We start from the raw sequence: 19417 nt of genomic DNA on the forward strand, positions 1-19417 counted from the left end.
CTATGAGCTTCTGAGTGGGAAAGAAGGACTGGGATATAACTCAGTGGTAGAGCACTTGCCTCGCATGCACAAGGTCCTGGGTTCAACCTTCAGCACTGCAAAAAGAGAAAAGAAAAATCCAGGCATGGTGGTGCATGCCTATGATCCCAGTTACTTGGGAGGCTAAGCCAGAAGGATTACAAATTTGAAGCTAGTCTGAGCAAGTTAATAAGACCCTGCCTCAAAATGAAAAGTTGAAAGGGTTGTGGATGTAACTCAGTAGTAGAATACCCAAGGGCTCTATCCTTGGTACAAAAATTAAGAAGAAGGAGGAAATGATCTTCACTTGCCTTTTTTCTTTTGGATTCTAAAAATGTATTTAGTAATGGGAGAAGATTCTTTAAAAACAATTTATGGAATTCTTAATTGTATTCAGTTGAATGGACCTTGACTGAGGATCTAGGTCTATTGGCTTGAATGCTTTGGGTTAAGCTGAATACTACTCACCAAACCTCCTTCCCATCCTGCAGAGAAAAAAAACACTTATAACCAGCACCTAACCCCCAGGCCACCTTTTGGGGATGATAACCCAGGGGGGTTCATTCTATTACTGTCTAGGGGTGCTGGGTTTCCTTGTTTCTTTTCAGCAAAAAATATTGAAGAACAGGACACAGAGATAGCAAGCAAGTAGGAAGTTTATTGCAAAAGTGACAGATAAACTTCTCTGGAGAGAAGGGGCCCCGGAGCTGGGAATGCAGTGTGGGAGTATTGGCTTGTTCTTTTTATGGTCTCTGGAATTTCCTCCTTTCCTTATCTCCTCCCTTGTACAAGATCTCCTCACCATTATTCATTGGTGGCCCATCTGTCCATGTGTCTGTTTTAGTTTTTCTACTGGGCCCCCGTATTTAGGAGCATGAGTAGGGAAGTATCTATCTGATTGGGCCCCCCACTTGTGTCCATGAGCACTTTCATCCGCCAGGAGGTTGACCTCATCAGAAGGCCCTCTCCATGCTCCTTTGTTCTGGCCCTGCCCCCAACCTCCTCACTTGTCGTCTTGTCCTGACTACCTAAGCCCTTCTACGTCATCACTACTTTGCCCCTTTGCCAAATCCTTGCACAGTTTTTCAGTTCCTGTAACTCTTGGTGCTCACTTCAGTTCAGAGGCCATAGGTGAAGGAGGCCAGGTTGTGGGAAAAGGGTGAATATGAGGTTGAGGAGGACATTTGGAGGTCAAACTCTGCTGTTCCTTTCTTGTGCATCCAGAGGGTGGTCAGTTTGGAGCTGACCCCAGCTGTCTGGAACCGTTTGCATAGAATGGTTATAGACACAGTGTGAGAGTCAATCACCAAGCTGTGGTCAGGGACTCTGTATGGGAGGGATGGAGAATTTGGCCTTCTGGGCTGACTTGAGGAAGTCTGTGGAGATGAACTGGTAAAGTGAAGATAAAACAAGAATAACCAGGTTAAGGATTAGACAAGGGATGGGAGCTGGTACAAACCCTGTGACTTCTACTTGCAGAGAGGTCCTGTGATGGGAAGAACCAGGCCCTGAGGTTCTTTCACTCATCAGTTGTTTGCTGAATGTTATTAAATGTCAGGCAGAGTATTTGCACATGCTCCAGAATCAGTGGTGGGAAAGCAGGACAAATGGTGGCTAGGCAAGGTGAGGAGGAGAACATATTTTAGGTAGGAAAAAGCTTTAGTCAGGGAGAGATGCCATGGGAAAATGATGCATAAATGTCTATCTGAGAAAGTCCCAGGGCGGATCTGCATGATGACCAAGGCAGGGCTTCAGTAGAAGAAAGGCACCAGGAAGGCCCTGAGCTGAGGTAAGCTTGAGACAGGTCAGTGTGGCCAGTGCACTGGGAGCAAGGGGCAGAGAGGGGTGAAGTGGAGCAAGAGATAGCGTGAGAAAGAGCTTGCATTTTATTCCAGCTGCAAGGTGTTCTGCAGAGGATGAATTGGAAGAAGGAATATTTCCATAGAGACTGATGGTGTGAACTACATTGCTAGTAGAACAGTTGGAGAGAAATCACCAGTCTTAAAATTAGTTTTAGGGTTTGCTGCGGGAGGGGTCAAAAGTCACTCACACACTCTTTCCCCCAGTTTGTGGAACTGTGGTATAAGTAGAGAACAGCTCTAAAGCTGTCATATCAAACCTGTGTTGCTCACAGTGGTGCTATGTGCTGAATCTACAACCTATGTTTGTGGCTAAGAAATCACTAAATAATTTCATGATGCCGTCTTTGTCATTCCTCCTTTGATTTAACTGGTGAAGTGACAGTTATTCTACACCACCACCTGACTTTCTTGTTTCAACGCAGAGAATGATGAAATAATAGCATGATTTTAGACTATATTAAACTTAAGTATCCCAAATCTGATTTTTTAATATCACTGACCACTTGAGATTGTCAGAATGCTTTGGTAATTTTTTGCTTTTGTCTTCTTGTATTTCTTTCCAGATGAAGTCATAACATCTCATGGTGCAATTGAACCAGACAAGGACAATGTACGTCAAGAACCATATTCTTTGCCACAGGGTTTTATGTGGGACACTTTAGACTTGAGTAATGCTGAAGTGGTGAGTAAAACTCTTTAATCCAACATTTGTATTCACAAAATTGCTTCTGCATTAGTTCTGAGCACCATAGATAGGATGCTTGTTATATATCTTGTAGCTCAAGGAATTATACACCTTATTAAATGAGAATTATGTAGAAGATGATGACAACATGTTCCGCTTCGACTATTCGCCTGAGTTCCTATTGTGGTATGTCTTGCTATTCAGGGTGTCATGGATTGGACTGTTAGAGTGGGAGGTCTCACGTCTGTTCCTGTGTTTTTGCACACTAACCCGTGCCTGTTTTTCTTGTCTTCTCTGACTTCAGGGCTTTGCGTCCCCCAGGCTGGCTCTTGCAGTGGCACTGTGGGGTCAGAGTGTCTTCAAATAAAAAACTCGTAGGGTTCATAAGTGCCATCCCAGCAAACATCCGCATTTATGACAGGTACATTTAAAGCTAGTCTATGTCAACTTTTGTGTTTCTTTTCCAAGAATTGCAATGAGAGTAAGCTTTTAAAAATTATTCATTATGAGTCGTCAGTAGTGGGGGACATTGTGTGTGTGAGGACAGAGGCTGTATGGGAACTTTGCTCAGTTTTGGTGTGAACCTAAAAACTTTTAGAGTTAAGTTCATTAATTAGTTAAATAAAAGAAAACTTGGATTGTGAACGAAAAAAAGGAGGACAACAGACTCTGTCCATCCCTCCATCTGCCCCTCTTTCCTTCCTTTCTTCCCCCTTTTTCCTTTCCCTTTCTCTTATTTTTCCTTTTTTTTCTTTTTCTTTGTCTCATACATGTACATGTGTATGTATGTTTCAGAATCAATAAAGCCATAAACTGTCATTTCAGATTTATTTCTGGAAAAAATTAAAAATTTTAGTAGGAATAGAACCTTTCCCTCCATAGGATAGCATTTTTGCTCTTGCTGTCTAACATAGAAAATCGAAGATCCAACTATAAAAATCAAATATCTAATGTATACAAGGTGTGTTTAGCATTCAGTATATCGGGTTAGTTTATTTACTGATAAAAACATGTGATCTCAAGGAATATTGTGTGCTAAACAAGATACCTACATACCTGGAAGCAGAGCTATTTTATTGAAGCCTGGAAAAGCACTGGCTCTGGTCTGGTCAAGCCCTTCTCAGGGATCCTGGGGATTTGTATCATGCTTCAAAGAACATCTTACCAGATTCTGCACCAGGGTGACCCAGTTTTTTGCCATAATTGCATATATTACAGGAAAAACAGATAAACTTGGAGACACATCTGAACAAATTTCTAAGATGAAAACTTATAAAAGACCAAAGTGTTAAAATGTATTTAGAACAAAGGGATTGAGCCTCCCTGCATGTAGTTATAATCATTTTGGCAGGGATGTATGGCAAATAGTGTTTTTTGTTTGTTTTTCTTTTGTTTTTGCTTTTTGGTATCAGGGATTGAACTCAGGGTCACTCAACCACTGAGCCACATCCTCAGTCCTTTTTTATATTTTATTTAAAGACAGGTTCTTACTGAGTTGCTTAGTGCCTCGATAAGTTGTTAAGGCTGACTTTGAACTAGCAATCCTCCTGCCTCAGCATCCTAAGCTGCTGGGATTACAGGTATATGCCACCTCGCCTGGTGGCAAATAGTATTTTGATCTGAATTTGTGAAACATCTAAATGAAGAAATATTTTTCTTAAGTATTGTGTTAAAGGATAACTTCTACTTTGTTATTCTTTGAAATTTTATGAGCATTGACTTATGTTTTAAAATGTGTTCATCTTGTATTGGCTCTAATTTTCAGCATCTTTCTTTTTTAGTGTGAAGAAAATGGTAGAAATCAACTTTCTTTGTGTTCATAAAAAATTGAGATCAAAACGGGTAGCCCCAGTGTTAATTCGAGAAATTACTAGAAGAGTGAACCTGGAAGGAATCTTTCAGGCTGTGTACACTGCAGGAGTCGTTCTTCCTAAGCCAGTGGCCACATGCAGGTAATGATAACTCAATATCCCTACCCCAAGTGTTCCCTTTACCAAGCCCATTGAGCCTCATGACCATTTTGCTAGAAGTGTTACTCCCCTCAGGCCTGTTACTCCCTTCGGGTAAGGGATTTGGCTCACTGGGGTTTGTGTAGTTTTGTTAGTAGCAGAGATGGAGACCATTCATCTCAGTATGTCATATAGCCACTTGGTGATTTTTTTTTTTTTTTTTTTTTTGCGGTGCTGGGGATTTGAAGCCAGGGCCTTGTGCTTATGAGGCAAACACTCTACCAACCTAGCTATATCCCCAGCCTGCCACTTGGTGATTTTTTTAAAAAAAGTTTTTAATATTTCCCTGCTATTGATGCAGGATCTGTATTTCTTTTTGTGTTCCATTCAAAAGACTAGTGCTGTTTTTGCATGGAGAAACCCAGAGCATTGTGATCTCAGAATGTCCACTGTAGTGGTATTTTCTCTCCACCGCTAAATTCAGTTTTCTTCCATGCTTTGCAACGCTACTGAACCATTCCAAGAGTCTGATAAGCATCAGTTGAAAAGTCCTAGATGTACTTGTTTGTTAAGAATAAAAAGAAGGCATAAGCTCTGTTTTTATGACTTCCTTAGTTGTAATCAAGCTTTTAAGAGCTGATCCATTGAGAAGACACTCAACTGAACTAACCTGTGTCTGAAACATAAGAGTTATCCCCTCCACTATTTTATTGAGTCAAAAAGTTAAAACTTCAAGTAAACATAATATAAAAGATAAAACTACAAAATTACTGTAACCTATTAAATTATTACATTCAAAGATAAACAGGATAAAAGATGTATTTTAATACAAATCTGTTATCCCAATACCTAAATTGGAATCACTTAAAACATTTAGGTTAGTTTTTCAAAAAGTTGTTTTCTTTGGTGTGCATTTGACTGAAAAGCTACTTATTACATAGGAAATAGTTTTGTGGTTTTAAACCTGTTGGTTTACCTTTGATAAAATCAGTGTTGGCAAACCTGGGCAGAATTAATATTTCTCTTGAGGTTTTAAGATTCCTCTTTAGTGAAAGAAATAAAAGGTAACAAACTTAAAAGGAACATACAGAGGAATGTAAGACATTTTAAAGATGAAAAATTGAATAATAAAATTATTGCATAGGAAGAGGGCCAGCATCTAGCACTATGCCAGGCATAGCGTAAGTATTTAGTAAATTCTTATGGAACAGCTGGACTGAGGCAGAGTGAAACCATATAGAGTTATAAATCAATTAGATTTTAAAACCTTTATTGTATTCCAGATACTGGCATCGATCCCTAAACCCCAGAAAATTGGTAGAAGTGAAATTTTCTCACTTGAGTAGAAATATGACATTACAGAGAACAATGAAGCTTTACAGACTTCCGGATGTAAGTAAGAATGATTTGCAGTTTTTGAAGCTATAACAATTGAAGCTTTTAAAAGGAAAGACATATTTGCAACAGTCTAAAAATGGACCTGTGTGTCTGTAAAAGGGAATTTGTAGCTAAAAAGATTGCATAGAATACAGGAACAAGGAAAGTAGGGGAGTTCATTTGGAAATACCGGTTTTGTTGTTTTTGTTATTTTCTTTCTTTTTAAGATTTTTTAAAAGTTCTTCAGTTTGTAGTTGGGTGAGATGGAACGCAAGTTAAGTAAGTTTTGGCATTTGGGTATTTATGGGAAGAGGGGAGAAAAGTTCAGGTTGCCACTGATTTCTTGATACCATAGAATGGAAAAGTCAAGTTTAGAAATGAACCCAAGGGAGAGGAAATAATATTTCATTAAATTATCTTATTTTCTAAAGGATCAAATTCCCAATATGAAAAGTTATTTCTCTTAATAGGAAAAGTTAAGTACATTTAAAATTAAGTAAGGCACATTTATATTTTAACCTTTACTGGGGACTCAAATGGTATATTATTTATCAGTTGCTCTGAAAGATTGTCACAGATTGAGCAGTTTAAGATAATACATTTATTCTTATATGGGTTTTGTGGGTAAGGGATTCAGGTACTGGGTCCCATTCTTTGGGGTCTCATGAAGCTGTCATCAAGGTGTCAGCCAGGGCTGGGGTCTCATCTGAAACGTGACTGGGGAAGGACCTGCTTTCAGGCTTCCATGGTTGTTGGCAGGATTGACTTCCTTGCTGGCTTGTGGACTACAGGCCTCAATTTCTTCTTTGCAGATGCCAGAGGCCATCCTCAGTTCTTGGTCACGTGGTTTTCACTATAGGGCAGATCACAGCATAGAAGCTTATTGACCAAAGTCAGGGAAAGCCAGAGAGTCTGTAGAGAATCTGCCAGCTAGATGGAATTTAGAACTTTATATAATCAATTCATGAAAGTGTTATCCAGTCACTGCTGTCATTTCTATTGGTTGGAAGCGACTCACAAGTCGCACAACTGTTGGTTAGAAACAGGTCACAAATCCCATTTCTATGGTACAGAAGCAAATCATAGGTCCACCTGCACACAACAGGAGCAGATCACACAACTTGTTAACTCCAGAAGGTATGAAAACCGGGTACCTTCTTAGAATCTATCCACTACAGATGGGATCTTTTGTTTGAAGTTTTCCTCTGTGTGAATTCAAATAAAAACTTTAAGCATGCCTATTTTTTTTCATTAGGAGCTAATGGTGTTCTACTTTGGTCTCCTCAAGTTTCACTTTATTGAACCTAAAGCAATCTCGTTTATGTGTAGGGAAAAGACCCACTTAAACATAGGCTGCCTAAAATGGAATTAAGAATAAGCTTTGTTATCTATAATTGGTTTATTCACAATGATTAAGATGTTAAAAATTATTCTTGGCTTTTATATTTGGGTACGGATATCTCTCTTTTCATAGATAACAAAGTTTGGGTTGGTTGGTGATAAATCACAGGTCAGGCCTTGGTTGTGAAACTAGACTTTGGCATCCCCCTTCAGATAGCTTGTGTAGCACACATGTGGTTGTAGTGACTGCCTTTTCCCCCAATAAATTGAATGTTTATATATATATAAACATATATATATATATGTTTCATATATACTTTTCAGTTTATTCTCACAACCTTTTGAAGTTAATACTTCGTTTTCCCCTTATACAGATGAAAAAACAGACTTATGAAGGTTGACACTCATTCAAGGGCCTATCACCAGTAAGTGGATGATTTGAGATAGTGGTTTCCCTGATAGACCCTGTTGCTTCTGCTGTCACCTCTCACATGCCCCTGGTAGGAGGACCAGGGCCATCATAGGCCATGCTGTAGAGTCATTACAGTGCAGCATGGAGAAACATAATTGTCACAGTCCAGGTTTCATTGGTGTATTCCAGTCTCCTTTCCCACTTCTAAGATATGGAAAAGGAAAATGAAGAGTAATTAATGGAAAAAGAAGAGTGGATAAAGTGGGTAAAAGAGATGAAAGTACATATGTTGAAAAACTGAGCTGGGTGCAATCAGTGGTGCACACTTGTAATCCCAACAACTCAAGAGGCTGAGGCAGGAGGATTGCAAGTTCAAGGCCAGCCTGGACAACTTGGGAAGACCCTGTCTCAAAATTAAAAAAACATAAAAAGGACTTGGGATGTAATTCAGTGGCAGAGCACCACAGGGTTCAATTCCTGGTACCAAAAAAGGAAAAAGAAAAATTGGAAGGTGCCAACAAAAGGTATTTGGCATTTGCCTCTTGTGGTAAAAGCTGGATAGTGCAGCATATGCAAGATCCTTTTTCTCTCCAGGATCCAGACGGATGAGACCACTGCTAGCAGTCAAATCAACTAAGAACATTTATGTACCATTTAGCATAAAAAGAGCCTTACTTAATGCAATTCTTGCTCTATAGATCAGTCTAGTTTTCTGATTTGTCATTTTTGTTTCTGCTTATAGTATTTGCTTTATATCTTCTTTCTGGACTTCTGAATAAAGCAGTTAACATTTATTGGGCCAGCCTTGCGCTGGACATTCAACTTCTGTAATCTCATTTAGTCTCATTTATTATTCATAACTATCACAGGAGATCAGGTCATTGTCCCCATATCATGGAAGAGGATATTGAAACACAAGATTGATGGGCCCGAAATCTGCTAGGCAGCTGCAGAGCTCTCCCTGTATCCATACCAGTAGCTTCTGTTCCCTAGAGTACTAGGTTTCCCCAAGAAACACATCTCCCCCCTCACCATGTCTCTATCCTCGAGAGTTCTTTTTTTTTTTTTTCCTGAGTTGAGTATTTTCAAATTAGGTTGGATTTTGTGTGTGTGTCAATGACTTTGGTGGTAAAGGTCAATATGAAGTAGATAAAAAGCAGCAGTCAGGTTAATCTACCAGGGGTCTAATTTTACGCAACAAGAAGGATATCCTTGCTAAGACACGGGGTGTTCTGTGTGTAGCATTATATGGATTTTTAGTGTTGAACATCCTGCTGCTCCTCCTTAAATCATATAACCATAATCATGCTTGCATTTGCCCTGAAATCATGGCTCTTAAGCCACATAGTTTGACAAATGGAAGCATTACTATTTTCTAACAGAGCTGAGAGCTTTATTTCCTTATGCACTTGCAAGCAGATTTTACACAGATTTCAATGTATGTATAGCCCAGCAAGTAATGGATATTAGTTGGACCCTGCAAAGTACATCTGACTCAGATACAGGATTTTCTTTTGACACATCAGATTTTCTGTTACTGGAAACATCTCTTCACTTTTCGTTGACCTCTTTAGGAAACACAGCCCCTTTACTTTCTCTCTTTATACAAAAACTTAGTGTTTTATCAAAGCTTACATCTTCCCACTTTTCCCTGAAGACAATACCTAGAGTTGGTTTATTTCACATTTCAAATACTGTGTAATTCTTCCATAGGTTTTTTTAATCCATTGCGGGTCAGCACAGTTGAATAGTTTTCCTATTTTCTAGCCACCCACCTTTTTTATAGCTGGTATACTCTGTTCTCTTTTGCTTTAATGTGTCTGTAAATACTTGTTTGAAATGCTTATAAATTGTCAAAGTTATGATGCTTTCTAGTATTTGCCCAAATATACTGTTTCATTAAGTCTTTAAATTCTACTACCTACTTTTCTGACCTTCTGAGACCGAAGATAGCAGTGCGGTCTGGGAACCCTTGAAAGTCATAATGATGGGCATACAATTAGAATTAGGATTTGAATCCATGAAATCAACACTATTTCTATAACAACACTTAAACATAATTTGCATATTTACTTTCATCCTCTTAAAAGTGTTACTAAAAAGTGTTCCAGAGGCTATATGGAATGTATGCTTATGTCAGCTTTTGTTTTAAAATGTTCTCAGTTTAATTTCAATTTAATATGATAAATGTGGATATATACTAACATAAGCAGAACTTTTCAGGGGTTCTCAGTAATTACTAGTACTAAGAGGTCCTGAGACTGAAATGTTTGAGAACTGCTGTTTAAGGATGACGGTGGGCTAAAGGTGTGTTGCTTTAGTGATTTCACATTGTGTATATTCAGTTAGAATATTTTGAAAGAAGTGGCAACTTTCTACCTTCTAAATGTTCTGTATTAATAGATGTCATATATCCTGTTGCTTTCATTAATTAATCTAATTGTTTGATATTATTCATTGTTATTGAACCAGTAACAAAGGAAAAAAAAAAGAATGGGTATTTAATCAAGCAAAGAAAGTCTGCTTCATAGCAGAAATTAATTTTTGACTATGGTTTAAATAGATATGTTATGTGCTTTTGGTCTTTTAACTAGCATTTAGAAATGCATATTTATTTTATTTTTCTTTCAGTTGTGACCTGGATATTTCTGACTTACCAGCTTTCAGAGCAACAAAAAACAAAACATATGAGTTGTCCATTAAATGTTAAGGACTCAAATTCTCTAAATTCAGATTATTAAATGTCATTTTAGCTGCAGTACTGTTTAGATTAAATAAATTATCATTGAAGGGCCCCATAGTAGATATTAGGCCAAGAGTTATTGAATCTGTAAATGTAAGCGTGCATCTCCTATTCTTCCCTCCCCACAATGATCAATAATTAATCAGCATTCTGTCACTAAACCCTTGAAACCTCAGCACAACTAAACAGTAGATCAGTGGTGGCCTTCAAGATAAAAACCTATTTTTCCCCATGAGATTCTACCTGGGGATCTGCAGAAATTATAATGAGCTAATTCTGCAGGAAGTTTTTATTTTAAAGTATTTACAAGGCTTAGGGTATAGCTCAATGGTAGAATGCTATGTGAAGCCCTGGGTTTAGTCCCCAGAACCACAAAAAGAAAAGCAAATTATAAACCATTGAGGGCAGAAATGCAGATGAGCAGTATTTTTGTTATTTGTTTCCTAAAATTTATTGAGCATTTCTCTAAGTGGTGGGGGGAATCAAGTTATTGGTGGTGGTAGTGGTGGGGTTAAACTGTAGTTTTTAATGTTTTTGTTGTATTTGTTTGTTAGACTTTTTCATGTCTTGTCTCAAGTGCCCTGGTAATCTGGATAGTTCTAGAGAACCAGAGTGATGTTAGGAGTTTTCAAATAACCACAGTGGAGCAAAATCAAATGGGGATCTGTCCTAACCTATGTAGGCTTTTTATTCCTATGACTCCATTTAAAAATTATATAACACTGCAGTGGTGTTAAAATGCCTACTCTGATTATCTTTTAATCAAAAGCTATGTCATGAAGTCCAGACCAGTATTTGATAGTCCTGCACCTTTAGAAAATACCTGCCTATTGGGCTGGGATGTAGCTCAATGGTGGGCTACTTGCCTAGCATGTGTGAGGCCCTGAGTTTGATCCCCAGCAGTGGGGGAGGGGAGAAAATACCTAGATATTATATTAAAATTCTTGCCTTTCTCATCTTGATCAGTATGGTTTACTCTTATATTATTTTTGTTTCAGGAAACAAAATCACAACATCCTTTTCTGTTCCAGCTGTGTTTTCAGAATGTTAGATTTGATAGTTTTAAAGCAGATACCCCCAGAGTCAGGCAATTTTTATGCCCTGTCACATAGATTGAAAATTCTTGGTATTAGTATTTCAGTCGATTCATAGCATTCCTCTTGATTCGTTTGGGTCATGAACAGGACTGCCACATAGAAATAAGAACATTTCCTAGCATGTATTTTAACTGAGTGCTTCTCAAACTTTAACATGTATACAAATCACCAGGGAATCTTGTTCAATTGCAGCTTCTAACACACTTAAGTCTAGGGTGGGACTGAGATTCCGCTGTTCTAACAATCTCCCATGTGATGCAGATTCTGTAGGTCTGCTGATCAAAGGGCACAAAGTAGTTTTATCTCTCTTATATTTAAACTTCTGGGATTTGTCTTATTTTCCTTTAACAAGGTTACCAAGACTTCAGGTTTGAGACCAATGGAACCAAAAGATATTAAAGCAGTGCGAGAACTAATCAACACTTACTTGAAGCAGTTCCATCTAGCACCGGTGATGGATGAAGAGGAAGTAGCCCACTGGTTCCTCCCTCAGGAGCACATTATCGACACATTTGTAGTGGAGGTAAAGATAAGGTGATAAAATGGTACTGACAAGTATGCACACACTGTGTGATAAAGTTTATTTTCCAGAAAGACCATATAGTATCCATCTTTTCCCTCTTCCTCCATGACTTACCTTCTGGATTAGATTTCTGCTCACCTTCATGGAATTGCATTTTCTTCTTTAGTTTCCATTTCTGGACAAGAGTGTACTTTTACTACTTACTAATGCTTTTCTGTTGTTATCTGTGTGATTAAATGCTTTTCTCCTTTTTCAAAGGCTATTTTGGATGACCTCATCCCAGGTGGCTGCATCCTAAGGCTTCTTTTGGTTTTGGAAAAACTGAATTGCCTTTGGTTGAGATGCCATGGATTCAGCCACTTAACCCTTGTTCAAGAAAGGAAAGAAGGGGAAGGAAAAGTAACAGTCCAGATTTTCTGATTCTTGTTTAGATGAATCACTTGGAAGCTCTTTTGGTAGAAGTGGGTTGAGATGAGAAGTTGGGCTTTTAATCTTGTAAATACTTGGAGGGGAGAGGGCCAGTTAGAAGTGATTCCAGGGATTTGTTTACATTAGGTATATTCAGAAGTGTTTACTCAGTGCTATCAGGCACGGTCTGGGTGTAGGATTGCAGGCCCAGTATGTTAGTCAGCATTTTGTCACTGAAAAAATATCTGAGAAAATCAACTAAACTGAGGAAAAAATTATTTTGGCTCATGATTTCAGAAGTTTCAGTTTATGGTCAGCTGGCTCCATTGTTTTGGGGCCTGTGGTAATGCAGAACATCATGATGGAAGGAGGACCTGGTGTTTGGAAAGCAAGAGAGAGAGCAAGGGGCTGGGGATAAGATATACCCTTTCAGGGCCTGCCCACAGTGTCCTGTTCCTCCAAATAAGCCATCCCACCTAAAGTTTCTACTACTGCCCAATAATGCCATCATATAATGAGTCCATTAATGGATTCATTCACTGTTGAGGTTAGAGCCCTCATGATCCAATCACTTCCCCAAAACCCCAACTCTGAACATGGCTGCTTTGGAGTCCAAACATGTAAAACGAGCCTTTGGGGCACATTCCAGATCTAAACTATAACACTCAGTTAAGACTGCAATGAAAGGGAGCCATGGTAGAGGTGACTCAAAGGACATTCCTGAAGAACAGCTGAGCAGTCTGTTTCTAAATTTTTATTTCCAAAGCAACAGAATAGTTGCCATCTTTGTTTTTAAAAAAAAGTCTTTATGCACCTAATGTAACTTTCTCAGGGCAGCTCATCTCAAACTTTTTCATTTCAGAACCCCTTTACTCTGAAGAATTACTGGGGACCCCAAAGGGCTTTTATTTTATGGATTACATCTCTAGATGTATACTTTTTCAAAACTGAGACATTTGATATTATTTCATATAACAATGTAATAATAAATTCATTACATTACTGTTACCTAAACATATTTTGTTTGAAAAATAACTATTTTTCCAAACCACAAAATTAGTGAAAGATGGTATCATTTATATTTTTGCAAATCCTGTTAATGTCTGACTTATAGAAGACAACTGGGAACTCATCTGCTTCTGCTTTCAATCTCTTGTGATATGTTATGTGAAGGAAATATTTCAGATGAAATATTGAAGATTTGGATAAAAATGAATATTTTAATTGCCTTTTCAGATGATTATAGAGCTCTTAAATCATACCAGTAAGCTTTTTATCCTCTATTACATTAAAATCCATCAGTCTGTCTTGTCCTTGTGGGGTTTTTTTTCTTTGTTCTTTTTTTTGGGGGGGTCTGGGGCTGTATTGTCCTTTGAATGAATCTTTTATCCATGTCTGAGTTTGTAACATTTTACAGTGGCCATTTGGAAAATACGGATTCATTGAAGTTAAATTTCATCCTATATTTTAAAAAGTCACATTTGTGGATATCAGAAAAGGCTATAATGTAGCACAGGCTTTTCCAAAAAATTAACTTGCAACTGAAAGCTCACATTTTATCACTGGCAATGTATCCTACCAGGCCCCCCTACCTGCTAGAACTGATAGGCTCTCATTCATTTTTAAAAAAATGCACCATACACCAAGTCTGAATGGCCATAGTTTTTGTAGTTCTACTTTCAAGTAGTGTTCCATAAAAGAAGTGGCTGGCTCAGCTCCCAAGTTGTGTCCTCCTGGAGGCAGCCTGTGTTTTGGAGTGGAGATGGCAGCCTTCTAATACCTAGAGCTTTCATTTCTGCAAAACCAGAGAATCTTTCATCACTGTTTGATAGTATAGAGCACTGACTATTCAGTCAGCCTGAGGGAAACTTTCCTGATAGGACATTCTGCTAAGAACTTTATGCAGATCACTGACTAGCACTTGCCCTACAGTTCCAACTGTCTGCTCTTCTTGGCCACTACCCAGCATAACATAAGGGGCTCACACTGGGCTACCAAGAAAGAAGTCTTACTTGTTGCGTTTCATTCTGACAGAAAGTTATGGTGCAAGTCAGACATCTGAGTTAGCTGCTTGTAGTTTGTTCAAGGAGACACTTACTTGTTGTCACTTTTGTCCCTTAGAGCTCCAGTGGGAAACTGACTGACTTCCTGAGCTTCTACACACTCCCGTCCACAGTCATGCACCATCCTGCTCATAAGAGTCTCAAAGCTGCCTACTCCTTCTATAATATTCACACGGAGACACCTCTGCTGGACCTCATGAATGATGCACTCATTATAGCAAAGTTGGTGAGTGACTCACTCATTCCATTTTTGTGCAATCTGGTTCTTCAAGAATGTATATCAAAATACATAAAACATCTCATGTTGTTCTCTTCCACTCAGGTGGAATTCATGCAAGGTCCCACTCCTCCCCCATTGACAATGGAAGAATTTTTCTGAGTTTCTTTTAAAACATAGCAGATGTTTTTCATCATTGATTTTATTACAATTTAACAAAAAAGAAATATTGTACAAATTAAAAGCTTTTAACCCTTTTGTAAGAATATACAAAACTCATAAGGAATATAAAATACTTTCTCATAATATAAGGAAAAATACATGAGTAAATATGTGTGTTGAGTGAATATTTAGCCACAGTAAGTTTTCTGATTCAACTAAACAGCCTCTGAATGTTAAAATGAAAGGAATTAACTTGAAAATACATATCTTACTTTTTATGTTTTCTCAGTGTAGAAATACAGGTAACTATTAAATTCTTGCTACAAATCAACATCTTTACTTTAAAAAGAAATTGAATCAGCTGACATACATTTTGACAATAGACAGTGAATATGGGAAAATAATTGCTCATGAGAAATTGGAAACAGTACTTTAAAATGTTTTCCTTGCATTTCTCTGGCATTTGATTATTGAAAACATTGTATAAATTTGGATCTCCAAATTGTATACTTTTGGATCTCCAAATCAACATTTTCATGATTGCTCATTTTCACCTACTTTCTCCAAGTGGTCAATAAGTAAAAACCCTGAGAAATAAAAATTTAGGTGCTCCTTCTATATCACATTTTGCATAATATTACTAACATTTTAAGAAATTAAAATGTTAAACTTATTTTCCAGTGTCAGTCCAAGATAAACATGCTATTTAAAGTTCTTACAATTTTGGTTTCTTAGCAGTGGCTTCACTTAAATTAGACCTTAGGCCAGTCATTAATAATCCTAGAAATGCACCATCTAGACAATTGCTCCCTTCTGAATCAAGAACAAAATATTTTATGAAATCTTAATAGGTTATTTTTGTCAGGGCTAGCCATTTGACCACATTTTTTAAAATTCAGCATTTTGAAATAACTTGCTGAATCTATCAGATTCACGACTAGCTTTTAAAGACAACTTTGTACAGACTTCTTAACCTATACTATACATTGCAGACATTTAAGTCCTATTATAATGCATATCCAACCAATTAGTAGAAGAATCAAATGTTATGCCAAAATATATAATTTCTATAGATAGTCCTTCAGCGTTTTAAATTTTAAATCCTTCTTTCTTTGGCAGAAAGGATTTGATGTATTCAATGCATTAGATTTGATGGAAAATAAGACCTTCTTGGAAAAACTCAAGTTTGGTATAGGAGATGGTAGTTTGCAGTATTACTTGTACAACTGGAGGTGTCCAGGAACAGATTCTGAAAAGGTAAGTGATGTTGAAAAAACCTTTGTAAAAACAGTAAATCTACCTAGCCAATTCTATCCTTGCTTCCCTTTGGATAATTCTAAATAGTTTTAAAATCACAGATCTTTTGTACTACATTATAAATTAATTTACTTGTTCTTATTATTTCATTTCTTCCCTTCAGGTTGGACTTGTACTACAGTAGATAGCTATTTTGATTTCTAGAACTCTGACATCCTCATTTGTTCATATCGTATTTAATGATTCCTGGAACCACCATTCCAACCATTCCAAAGAAGAATAAAAGCACAACTTAAGTGAAATTGAAGTAGTCAGTAACAATCAGCAAAGATGAAAAAACACCCCATATGTGACCAGTTGTACACATTCCTAGTTAGAATGTTAAAATGCATCTTTTTTTTTTTTTTCTCTGTTTACCCACTTGTGGGAGGGATGAAAGGGTACAAAGAGCACATTTTTTTCTGATTTTCGAAATTTTGGCTTTCTTGGTGAAGTAAGGGTACTTTTCCACTCTAGAAAAGGAACCGTTTTTCCACAAACTAAAGAGAAGTCACAGCATCGTGTAAGGAAATCTCTGCTATTGTGTGGAGATAAGCTGCTGCATTTCTACTTATTAAGTGGTGGTGTATTTGTCTGTATAATAGAACAAATGATCCAATTGGAAAATTTTTACATATATCACCTTACATGACATCACTGGGAACATTTATGGAATGACGAGTATGGAGCTAAATGAAAATGCACTGATTGCTAAGTACAGTATCACTCTATAGGCGAAGTTGCCAAATCAGTAAACACAGATTTGTACTTTGATCTTCAGCAGATCAGTAGATGGTTTCAAAAGCAAAGTTTGAGGCAAATAGTAAGTGTGCTCTCTGAAAGAGCACACGCCTGTGAATGACCAGACATTTCCACTGCTGCATCATCTCCAGTTTCTTCTCAGCAACATCAAGGATACATGAGGGAAAGAAAATAAAAGCTCTAAGGTCAAAACTAATGCCGGGTTGATTTATTAGTGCTATCAGGCATTGATAGTTTGAATGTTTTTATTACTTATGCAAAATTGCACATATTCCTTTATGCTGACTTTTAATTTATCATGAACTGTCATGCTAATGGAAAATGTCTTATTTGTAAATAAGTATTCATAATTTTGTTACCGATGGTGTTTTTACCTAGAATTTGAAAAACAAAGTTTCACAGTGTACATGTATGTGTATATATACCGCCAGTAATCCAAGGGATAAATAAGATGCTAAACAAGGCTGCAGACTGGCCTTCACTCAAGTATCACAAAGTAGACACTTCTTCCTGCCTTTACTGTACCAGTGCCTCGGCTGCTCAGTCCAGAAAAAGTTAATTGCGTTAGAAAACAAAATGGCATTCCCCTCATCTTTTAAGTAATCCAGTAAAACCAGTCATTATCTTAATACCAGCCAGGGGCCATCAAAATATGGCTCCCAGGCTTAATCTGGTCCATCACTTGTTTTTGTACAGCCCACGAACTAAGAATGCTTTTTATCTTTTTGAATAATTGGGGGAAACAGTCAAAATTGACATTTTATGACATGAAAATTATATGAAATTCAAATTTCAGCATTCATAAAAAGTTTTCCTGGAACACAGCCACCCTTTTGTGTCTCACCTGTGGCCACTTCATGCTACAAAGGCAAATTGGAAATTTGTGACAGACCGTATGGCCTGCAAAGCCTAAAACAGCTGCTAACTGGCCCTTTACAGGTTGTGGATCTTGATTTTCTAAGGAGTTGAAAACTACAGCTGTGGCACCCAAGACTGCCACTAGAGGGGACACTTGGGCCCCACAGTAGTGCTTAACAGATTAGCAATGTTCTTAAAGACACATGGAAGACTTCTCATTGCAGATGGTACAAACTCAGCTGCGTTACCATTCTTAACAGAAGGAGAAAAGCGTCAAGAAACAAAACTCTACCTATTGGAACACTTTATGGGAACACCAGCATTAATTAAGAATTTACGCAATCTGGATTCATGGCTCTAGTTAGGAATCATATTCCACTCATTTTTATGGCCGGTATTATTCAAATAGGTTTTCAAATAATTGCAGAATTGTCAGAAATTTTGTCATGAGCTTACCATTATACTGTTTCTTTAAAGATTCATTTACATATTCCAGTTGTTATAGAATTTGTTATTTTACTTGAGTCTTAAATACAATTATTTCTACATTGTCCTCTTTATAATTCAAGCAGATTGCCCGGGAACATTTTAAACTAGAGAATCAGTAAATATAGTATTTGCAAATTTTAAAGAAGTATTTTCCTGTACTGTCTTATATAATGAAAATGCTGGGTCTTTTCTTAATTTGTGCCAAGATGGCACTAAGTAAAATCTAAATGAACAGGTGGCATAATCCATTGAATCAACCAGATTTTAGGCTGAAATTCTGGTAAAGCCATTACCTTCCCCTCAATTATCGAAAGTAACTTCCAAATACACATTGTAGACACTTAACACAGAGCACTACGCAACATGTCTTAACCTGTCAAAACAAAATCTCATTTGAGAACCATGCTTAATTTTTAAAAAATTTACTTCTTGCCACACCTCACCTAATTACCATTTTTTTTGGGGGGGGGGCTCACGTGTGTGCCTGCATGCACAGGCACACATGCTGGAAATTAAATTTGAGGGTCTACCACTGAGCTATTCCCCTAGCCCCCATCATACTTTTTTTGGTAGATGGACACGTTTTGTCTTATGTGGCACAGGGGATTGAACTCAGTGCCTCACATGTGCTAGGCAAGTGCTCTACCACTGAGCCACAACCCCAGCCCCCCATCATACTTCTTATACATGTTAGATTTCCAAGTAAGTTAACCATGTACAGGCAAGTGAATCCTCATTAAAATACTTTATCTGTTTTTTTTCTATCCCCATTGGGACTTTATCCCAAGCTGATGTCTGTGCCTACCTAAAAAAAAGCCAAACTGAAATAAGTTCAAAAAAAACCCAAAAAAACAAAAAAAAATACCTTCTAAAGACAAAGTATTGCTTGGCGTTTAGTAGCTTTCCTTTAAAACTCAATGCTTCCAATCTAGTTTCACTGGCCCTACTTTGTAGAACCACGTTTACTGTGGCACATTTTCCAAGTTTGATGGGAAAATGTTAGTTAGGTGTTATAAGCTACAGATGTTCTTGCTAACAAGCATTGTACCAGCCTTTAAAACAGTGAATTTATACAAGCATGGACATTAGTTTCAATAAACTTGTTTTCATATTCATATTTTTGAATATTTTCTGCACCAACGTTTCTAGGTTTCA

At 37.5% G+C, this 19417-nt stretch overlaps 1 protein-coding gene across 2 annotated transcripts in view; it reads left to right on the forward strand.

Moving 5' to 3' along the window:
- Window positions 1-19373, forward strand: part of Nmt2 (N-myristoyltransferase 2) — a 46815-nt gene extending 27442 nt beyond the window's left edge. For both annotated transcript variants that reach the window (XM_047520774.1, XM_047520775.1), the window contains 9 exons: window positions 2444-2562; window positions 2660-2751; window positions 2870-2986; window positions 4347-4517; window positions 5798-5906; window positions 11837-12007; window positions 14537-14704; window positions 15977-16114; window positions 16278-19373. In XM_047520774.1, the coding sequence (XP_047376730.1) occupies window positions 2444-2562; window positions 2660-2751; window positions 2870-2986; window positions 4347-4517; window positions 5798-5906; window positions 11837-12007; window positions 14537-14704; window positions 15977-16114; window positions 16278-16298 (1106 nt within the window). In that variant the 3' untranslated portion in view covers window positions 16299-19373. The remainder of the gene's footprint in view (window positions 1-2443; window positions 2563-2659; window positions 2752-2869; window positions 2987-4346; window positions 4518-5797; window positions 5907-11836; window positions 12008-14536; window positions 14705-15976; window positions 16115-16277) is intronic.
- Window positions 19374-19417: the final 44 nt, after the last annotated feature.

Source organism: Sciurus carolinensis, chromosome 12, assembly GCF_902686445.1.
Source record: "Sciurus carolinensis chromosome 12, mSciCar1.2, whole genome shotgun sequence".
Classification (NCBI taxonomy): domain Eukaryota; kingdom Metazoa; phylum Chordata; class Mammalia; order Rodentia; family Sciuridae; genus Sciurus; species Sciurus carolinensis.